Genomic DNA, 9,771 nt, shown 5'->3' with positions numbered 1-9,771 from the left:
TTTTTAGGAATTCATAGGGATGCTGGAATTCAGTTAAAAACCTTGGCCAAAACTCTACACTTTTATGGCTAAATAATAGGTAAATAAAACCCAAGCAAAGTCTTGTTTCAAAGCTGTTGTAGTTTCTACAAATCCAAGGTATTCTTTTTTTGGATTTTTTGTGTTTTTTTAACTTGGCCTTTAATTTTATTTATGGTATTATAAATTTGTACATTTTGTTATGCACCAAACTAGCTATGGTTTTAACTTTACAGTTTATGCCTTTTCTGTTTTATGTCCTTTCTCAGTCCAAGACTTTAAAAAAAAAAATATATATGTTATTATTTTATTTACATTAAATTTTTTACTCTACTTGAAATTCTTGTTTGAGTGTGTACTTTTTTATTATTAATTTTAATGAAAATTTACAGAGACTTTGGATTTCCACTCATTCATTGTTGCACTTTTCTCCCTGCCCACACTTCCCCCCAGTTGGCTCTTCTCTTTGAAAAGTAAAAGAAAACACTTTTCATTCTTATACAATCCCTCTCCCCCAAGTCCACTCCACTATGCAGCCTTTGTTCTGGACTCCTTTCATGACAGTAATACCTAATCATATATCCCTTTTAAACAGCTCTCTTCCTCTTCTGTTTCAATGCAGTGTACATTATTTATCCCCTCTTTCTCAGTCTCCCCTCAACCCTGACATCAGTCCTGTTTTACAACAGTGACACTATGCAGTATCTGTCCTTCTGTGACTGAGATTTTTCACTCAGCATAATGTCCTCCAAGGTCACCCATTTTGTATAATATTTCATGAGTTCCTTGTTTTTCAATGCAGTGTAGTATTCCATTGTGTGACTATACCACAGCTTCTCTATCCATTCATTTGTTGATGGGCACTTAGGTTGTTTCCAACTCTTTGCTATTGCGAACAAAGCTGTGATAAACATGGATGTGCATATACCTGCTTGGGTGGCAGTTATGGTTTTTTGGAGTTGTTATGTGCCGTCGAATCTCTTGTGACTGACTCATAGTGACCCTATACACTATAGCTCTAACCCTGTTCTGTTATGAGCCAAGCTCACTGTCTATGACTCACATACCCCCATTACCCCAGTTACTGTGTCAATCTGTGTTCCTCTCTAGTGCTTTCCCTTCATTCTTCCAAGCATGAATGTCCCTTTCCAAGGATCAGTCTTTCCTGGCAATATGCTCAAAGTATGTTGGATTAAGCGTCAAAATCCTTGCCTCCAAACTGGACAGCTACCTGCAGAAAACTGACACAGGATCCACATCTCACACCCTCCACAAAAATCAGATCAAGGTGGATCAGAGACCTGGAAGTAAAGCCAAAAATTATAAAGTTCATCTGAGCCATGATATGTTCAATACTCTTTTCCAGCACCACAGTTCAAAGGCATAGATTCTTCTTCTGTCATCCTTAGTCATTATCCAGCTATCTGATGCATAGCAAGCAATTGTAAAGCCCATGGCCTGGATCAGACACACTTTAATCTCTAGACTGACACTCTTGTTCTTTAGCACTCTGGAGAGGTCCCTGACAGCTGACTTTCCCAGTGCAATTCCTCTTTTGATTTCCTGACTGTCGGTGCCAAGCGTGTGAAGCAAGCTGAAATTGTAAGGGAAGAAAAATCTTATGGCACACCTTTTGACAAAAAACATACTTAATGGTGATCTTTTCCTTGGTGGCTCAATGGTAGAATTCTTGCCATCTGTGTGAGATATCTGGGTTCAAACCTAACCTGTGCTCTTTATGGATGGCCATCATCTCTGTCAGGTTTCAGTGGGAACTTCCAAACCAAGATGGAATCATTATGAGTAGAGGGTCAACTGGGCTTTTTCCAGCACACAAGTACCCCTCTTCAAGTCACCATTGCTAAGACTCTTTTAATGAGGTATAAGAACTAAAAAGACTGCCTGAAAAGAGAGACTTGTGAGTAATGCTGTTGAATCCCACAGCAGCAAAGCCAGCAGATCAAACTGAAAACTGATTGCCCGGCTCAGGAATTTTATCCACTGTTGGCACCGAGGCAGCTGAGTAACACCTGAGCGTACTGCTGGCAGCATTGTACTCTTCCTGTCTTTTCTTCTTCACAGACATGCTGAACCTAGTCTGTGGTTCAAGAGATTTTTAGATCCTCATTAAGACAAAGAGAAAAAGACTGTCCTGAGTCACGCTAAATTCCTCAGGCAGCGTAATGGGGGGCTAGAAATCCCTTAATAACATCCAAGATATCTGTTTTTGTTAGATGCTTACTGTTTTGGGGGAAGGAGTTCAGAGCAAGGAAAAGGGTTTGAGGATTGATTTTTTTTTTTAATTACTATTGATTTGGCTACCAAGGAAGAAGATTACCTAACTAAAACCTGCTGATACGTTTTGGAATTCTTCTACCACTGGAATGGGCTTCCTTTTCTTGTATCTTGGTAAGAAATGTGGCTCTGGGTTGGGAATGCACGTCACTCTACCCACTCAAGGGCAACCTGATAAAGCTCTATCAGACCAAACGTCTGAATGGACCTGACCCTCTACCAAGGCCAGAAATGCTATGTATCTCAGGCCAAAAGACCTCCCTTGGGTTTGTTTGCTTTGACTTGTAGCCACAAATTTGTCATGTCTGAATGTCAGGACACATTATAAAACAAAACAGAGTCCTGCTGGGTGCTATCTTTGAAAGGAGAACTCATAGATAAACCTTGTGTGGGCTTCTCTCATTTTGCCTATCCTTTGATTTCCACAGGACTTTAAGTTGTTTCCCTTGAAGTCAAGGAAAGCAAGATGATTTTGGAAATGCTAAACCCGATGCACTATAACATCACCAGCGTGGTGCCCGAGACCGTGCCTGTCATCACCATGCCAATCCTGCTGCTCACTGGCTTTCTTCTCCTGATTTGGAATCATGAAGGCTCATCCTCAATCCCAGGTAAACAAATCACTTATTTCTGTATCAAGTCATTACTTGGTTAGTGGGTGTAAAGAAAACTGTACACAAAGACAAAAAGGCAACTCGGGGACATCTGTAAAGATCACACCATGTTGGCAAATGAGGACACGGGTTAAAAAAAAAACACAAACCCTTTTGTTCTTATTATCTATATATTCTGAGTTAAAATATCTTTTTAAAAATAAGTTACGAGATGGCTCTTGGGCTGTACTTCATTATGGTAAAGTTGACAGAGCTTAAATATCCTTTACGGCAACCTTGAAGTAGCGTGGAGCAAGGTGAAAGTTAATCCTGGCATTTCTTGTTAATTCATTTTTCTCTGAAGATGAAAACATCTCAGGGATGCCTGCTGTAGTCTACTTCTCCCTTGTATTTCGTGTCATCCTTGCTCTCTCCTTTCTTGTATGCATCCCTTTTCTTTCCCTTACTTTTCATCTTCTTTCCTTCCTGGGAGATTTGGTGATGATGGTGTTGCCATAATGATTAGGCAAGCAGGAGAGAATGTAGATCCCTACTGTTCCCCTGTAACATCAAGCCTTGATAGAATCTTCAAGGTGTGTTGATTAATCAAAAAGTACAGCAGGATAGAACAGGTATGCTGGGATCGTCAAATAATCACTTGTGACTATTTCTTTCATTTTTAATGACAAGTCCTCCTGGAAAGATAGCTGTTTCAAATCCTATAAAACACCTAGTATGGATTTCTTTCAAGAGCATAGGTACTACAATTTTAATTATTATTGTTCTTTTTCTTTTTAATTATTGTTACTATCATCACTACAGAGTGCTAGGAATATGAGAGATTGGAACAAAATATCTTGTGTCTGAAGTTTAAAAAATTCCCCCAAATTGCCTGTATTTTAAGCTGCATTTCTACTCAACCTAATACAGAACTTTTAGCTTATTTTGTTCTTAATTACACCCCTTACCTTACCCCCACAGGCAAACTCTTTCCTGGATTTTGTGGCAAGCACTTCCTTATTTTTTGAAAAGTTTGCTTCTCCAAACAATACATTTTAACTTTGCCTGATTAAAGATTTTATTAAATAATTTTGATGATTAATATTTTATTAATCCAATCACACATTAATCTCTCATACAACTTTTGGCCACTAGTGTATAGGTCAGATTCATCTGTATTGTGGCATACTGTTATAGTTCCTTCAATTTCATTCTCATATAGTCAATTACATGAACACCTCTTGGTTTCTTCATCAGTTCTGCTTAAGAGCATTTGGGTTGTCGCCAGTGAGACTTCTGTGAACAGGGCTGCTGTGAACATTTATGTGCATGTCTTTTGGTGAATGTGTGCTTGGATTTCTCTATGATATATACTTAGGAGTTAAATGCAATAGTTTCTGAATTATGACTACTGATGTCAGCTGTTGACTTTAAGATCTTTGCGTGCACACACACACACACACCAAAAAACAAACCAGCAAAGTATTACTCCTCTTTGTGTGTGAAAGAGATTTCCGCAGTCCCTGAATACTTAAATAAGCATTCCTCTAGATAAGTAGGACACAGTTTAGTGAGGATACAATCACAATGTCTCCTATACATTCTTTCAATTTTCTTCCTTGTTAGAGCAGTTTTCTCCCCAGTCAAGGTATAAGATACATATATAAATGACGAGAACACACTGTGCTATAATGATTTGGCTTTGTAATTTTCCCCCCACCTAACCTCCTTCTTTCTTCCCCTGAGACTCTAATGGAGTGCAAATTATACCATCTCCAGTCCCCAATTAGGGATTATTGGGAGAAAGATGGGTGTCTCCTCCCAAAAAGATTTACAGCGTCAGAAAACCAATGGCAGTGGGTTGGGTTTTGGTTTATATCAAGTATGATATCAGTTAATGTTTGTTCAAACTCAAACGTATTGGTGTTAGTCGGAACCGACTCATAGTTGAACCTCCAGTGAGTTTTCAAGGCTGTTAATCACATGAGAAGAGATTGCACATCTTTCTTTCTTAGAGCTGCTGGTAGATTTGAACACCCAGAAAGGCACAATCTTGGAGTCAGCAGCACAATTCCGTATAGACTAATCTGAAATTGACATACAATTGACCGCTAAGATCCAAAACTATCATTCTTTTCTGGCTAGCATGGTCAGATTCTCAAACTAAGCATATTGTTCATAACAGCCTGCCCCCTTTCTCAGTAGTTAAAGCTCTCTGCTTCCATACTTTAATACTCAAATACTTGGACTTTCTACATGGCACTAATTTTTTTAGATGTAAAGTGAAGCATTTCCTTTGTATGTCTTTGTTTCTGATACAATTGGCATATTAAACAGTACATCTTTGTTAAGCAGTCTATTTCCAAGCAGCCTTAAATTGAAAAAGAAAAGAAAGACACTCAGGAAACGTTTATTGAGCCTCTTTAAATTGCCAACCTGGTAAAATGTTTTGTCTTGGTGAATATTTTGGGTGACTGGAGGTCAGCATTAGCAATGGCACTTGAAGGCAACATATATTTGAGCACATATGCTTGTTTCTCTTTTAAGAACATAATGAAATTTTAATGTAAAATCAGTTATCTATTTTGAAATATTATAGTACCAGAACAATCCTCAGATTGATAACAGTTTGATGATGTTTTGGTTCATATACAAATAAAACCCTTATTGTTCAAGGGGGGGAGGGGCGTGAACCCCGTGAAGCAGACAAAATCTCAACTGTATTAATCAGTTATTACAAAGTTAAATATCAAATGGGGTTTGTTTGGGTTTTTTTGCTGGCTTTTGTTCTAAATGTCTAATTTAGATTATTCTGCAAAAGCTTAAGAGAGCTAGATTATAACAAGGCAGCCCTCCCCTAGGGAGTGACGCTGCTGCCTCACACAACTAGCTGTGCACGTTCTGGCTTCATAACGGTTTCACTGACAAGATGCAATCACAGGGAAAAGATTTAGATCTACTTCACAATGCAACTCCTAAAATCGTCCCAGAAATTTTTCATCTAACTTTCCACCACCATCAGTACAATCAAACCACCAGAGTTATTTTCTCCTATAAAAGCAGTCAGGGTGTTCCTTAAAAGCAAAGATTGTGAGGCTTTATCTCACATACTTTGGACATGTGGTCCAACATCAAAAAATGTCTTATGTTTAACTTTGTAATAACTGATTAATGCAGTTGAGATTGTGTCTGTTTCATGGGTTTTTTCCCCCTTGATCAGTAAGGGGTGTGGGTATGTGTGTGTGTGTGTATATATATATATATATATATAAACACCAAAACATCATGCCCTAGGAGGGGCCAGTCCTTGCAAAAGGAGAAAAGGAGACGATGCTTAGAAAAGGTGGCAAGTTAGTGAAAGAGAAGAAGACCCTGAAGATGGAATGACACAGTGACTCCAATAAGCTTGAGCACAGCAGGGATTGTGAGGCTGGAGCAGTTTCATTCTCGTGTACATGGGGTCACTGTGGGTTGGAGTGATTCAATGGCATCTAACAAGATCAATACCATTTAACAGAAAGACCAGTTCTATGTTCCCCGGTGACTTCCTGGCTTCATACTCTTTGACATTCTGCATTATCTACATAAGCGAAGTTCCAAGTGTTTGGCCACTGCTCCTGACTAAACAGATCCCTGGGTTCAAAATCTACTTTATTTTCTACACAACCTCGCCAGCATGTGTTGCTTGCTGTTCTGTCAAATTTTGCAATTCTGACCTTGGTGAGATGATATCTCATAGTTGTTTTGATTTGCATGTCTCTTAGAGCTAGGGATTTTGAACATTTCTTCATGTGCTTGTTAGCCATCTGAATGTCTTCTTCGGTGAAGGGTCTGTTCATATCCTGTGCCCATTTTTTATTGGATTATTTACCTTTATCTTGTTGTGGTGCTCAAGTATTTTATAAATTCTAGATATAAGTCCCTTATCTGACATGTCATTACCAAATACTTTTTCCCAGTCTGTGGCTTCCCTTTTTACCCTGGTGGAGAAGTTTTTGGATGTGCATAGGGATTTGATTCTTTGAAGATCCCATTCATCTGTTTTATCTCCTCCTGGTTGTAGGTTTTTCAGGATACTTGGAAGACTGTTTATGTTGTGGATTAGGACTTCAAGCGTTCTTCCAAGCTTTTCTTTAATGAAGATTATAGTCCTTGGTTTTAGTCCTAGGTCCATGATCCACCTTGAGTTGGTTTTTGTATATGGAGTGAGGTGTGAATCATGCCTGAGTCTTTTGCACATACTTTTCCAATTTTGCCAATATCCTTTGTCCCTTTGTTTAAAAAGGCTGTTGTTTCCCTACTTAACTGGAACTCTTATTCCTTATATCCTGCTGTTGGTGGGAGTGTAAAATGGTGCAACCACTGTGGAAGGCAGTATGGCGCTTTCTCAAAAAGTTGCAAATAGAGATACCATTAGACCTAGCAATTCCACTACTGGAAATATACCCCAAGAGACCATAACTGACATCCAAGCAGATATATGCACATCCGTGTTTATCGCGGCTTTGTTCACAATAGCAAGGAGTTGGAAACAACCTAAGGGCCCATCAACAAATGAATGGATAGAGAAGCTGTGGTATATTCACACAATGGAATACTGTGCTGCATTGAAAAACAGGGAACTCATGTAATATTATTAAAAATGGGTGACCTTGGAGGACATTATTCTGAGTGAAATATCTCGGTCACAAAAGGACAAATACTGCATGGTGCCACTGTTGTAAAGCAGGACTGACCTCAGGGTTGGGAAACGACTGAGAAGGATCGGTTCAATAATGTATACTGCATTGAAACAGATGAGGAAGAAAACTGTTTAAGAGGGGAAATTATTAGGTATTTTTCTCATGACAGGAGTCTAGAGTGAAGGTTGTATAGTGGAGTGAACCTGGGGGGAGGGATTGTAAAAGAATGAAAGAATTTTTCTTTTACTTTTCCAAGAGGGTAGTGTACTAGGGGGGAGGGTTGGGAGGGAAGAAAAGTACAACAGTGAATTAATGGAAATTTTTATAAAATCGACTAACTACACTCATTGCCCACTCCCCTGTTCCTACTGCTTTCTTTGCCTAATGGAAACTAGCTTAAGATTCTTCTCTTAAATTGAGTCCTTCTGCAGTAAGACAAAGAAAAGAGTGTGAGGAAGGAGCCCATGAAAACAACTGTCCAGTTCTAGCCCAACCATCCTATCAAAACCAGAAATTTTCAGGCCAAGCCAAGCAGCCAAGCAGATACACAGGCTTGTCACTTTTTTGGTTTCCATACCTGTTACCACACAGATGGCTGGCTTGTATCTGAAACTCACTGGTGTCATTTAGCATGGCAGGCAAGTAACAGACATAGCCCCCTGCACCCCCCTCAGGCTGAGGTGATAGAGACCACAGTGGACCAGTTTCCAGTCACTGAGGGGTGAAGAGTCTCATGCTAAAGTTACTTTATCTCATTTTCCTCTTCTTAGTGTTTCATGACTACACATCTAAATATGTAAAAGACTATGTAAATCTAAAAGAAGAGAGACAATTACTACAAAAATTAGATTTCCATTTTTTATGTTGATGACTGAATACGCTGGTTTCCTAGGTCCGGGTTACTGCATGGGACTCGGCCCCCTCATTTCCCATGGCAGATTCCTGTGGATGGGGATCGGCAATGCCTGCAACTACTACAACAGGATGTATGGAGAATTCATGCGAGTTTGGATAAGCGGCGAGGAGACACTCATCATCAGCAAGTGAGTCTGTTCGTCATCTGAGAGATAAGATTTCAAGTTGAGTTTGGAATTTTATTCTATTGTAAAAGCCAAACTTATTTTGATATCCTGATGTAGTTTCTAAGACTGTGTTTTAAATAACTGAAATGAAGGTAAACCATTTCCAGGCAAAAACTGAACACTATAGCCAAAAAAAAAAAAAAAGGATCCTTGGTGGCATGGTGTTTAATGTATGCAAACCATAAGTCTGGTGGTTCGAATCTAGCAGCTGCTCTGCTGGAAGAAGGTGGACTATCTCATCCCATAAAGATGTGCAGCCTCAGACACCCACCAGAGGGTGGCTATGAGTTGCATTGACTCTGGCAGTGGGTTTGGTTGGTAGAGCAGAGAGACAAATTAGGCTTGAAAAATTGCGTAGAGTCTCTCTGAGCTGCCTGGAGGACCTCGTCGTTTTTCCTGATTTCCTAAGATTTTAGTCTTATTTCTACAAATAAAGCATTTTTAGGGAAAAACTGAGACAAAGAAATCTGACCGTGTTAAACTGTTAATGTATTTTTAAGGCCAGGCTGCCCGGCACCTCTGGGTGCGTACACAGTAGAAGTATCACCCACTGTGGCCATGTTCATGGTGTGTACCACTGAGCCCATGGAGAGATCCTAAAGAAACCAGGGACAAAAAAAAATGTCACCTTTAAAAAGAAAAAAAAAAAGGGAAGGAAAGTCTTTCCCTTCTCTGCACTGTTCTTATTTCCAGGACAGTGTAGCAGAGTGAACCCACTTTAGGGATGACCTCACGCATATCATGTGCCTGTGAGGAGCCAGTTTTGTGACAAACTAGTGCTCTGATGGATTGGTCACAGAAAATGGAACACTTAAAAGAGAATATACAGCTCTCCGGACTAACAGCTAAGAAGGGCGCTCTGGTGACCTAATGATAAGGAGCTGATTGCCAACTCAAGGCAGGTGATTTGAAACCACTAAGTGCTCAATGGGAGAAAGACGTGCAGTCTCCTCCCACGAGATTTACAGCCTCTGAAAACCCACTGCAGGGCCACTTGTAAAATTGGTTCTGATTCAATCGGACATAACCATAGGCTAATAACTTTTTTTCACTTTAGCAAATGATCTGCCAACATTCTCTTTTAAAGACTTTAAAAAAAAA

The 9,771-nt window shown here is 39.5% G+C and overlaps 1 protein-coding gene across 1 annotated transcript in view; it reads left to right on the top strand.

Moving 5' to 3' along the window:
• The first annotated feature begins 2,741 nt into the window (after nt 1–2,741).
• The window catches only part of LOC102851744 (aromatase-like), a 29,506-nt gene continuing 22,476 nt past the window's right edge, over nt 2,742–9,771 (top strand). The window contains exons 1-2 of the mRNA XM_006895334.1: nt 2,742–2,924; nt 8,481–8,631. Of these exons, the coding sequence (XP_006895396.1) occupies nt 2,780–2,924; nt 8,481–8,631 (296 nt within the window). The 5' untranslated portion in view covers nt 2,742–2,779. The remainder of the gene's footprint in view (nt 2,925–8,480; nt 8,632–9,771) is intronic.

Source organism: Elephantulus edwardii, unplaced genomic scaffold, assembly GCF_000299155.1.
Source record: "Elephantulus edwardii isolate Elephantulus edwardi_28Jun2011 unplaced genomic scaffold, EleEdw1.0 scaffold00164, whole genome shotgun sequence".
NCBI lineage: Eukaryota > Metazoa > Chordata > Mammalia > Macroscelidea > Macroscelididae > Elephantulus > Elephantulus edwardii.
Note: the sequence above shows the minus strand (reverse complement) of the source record. Positions and strands in the feature narration are given on the sequence as shown.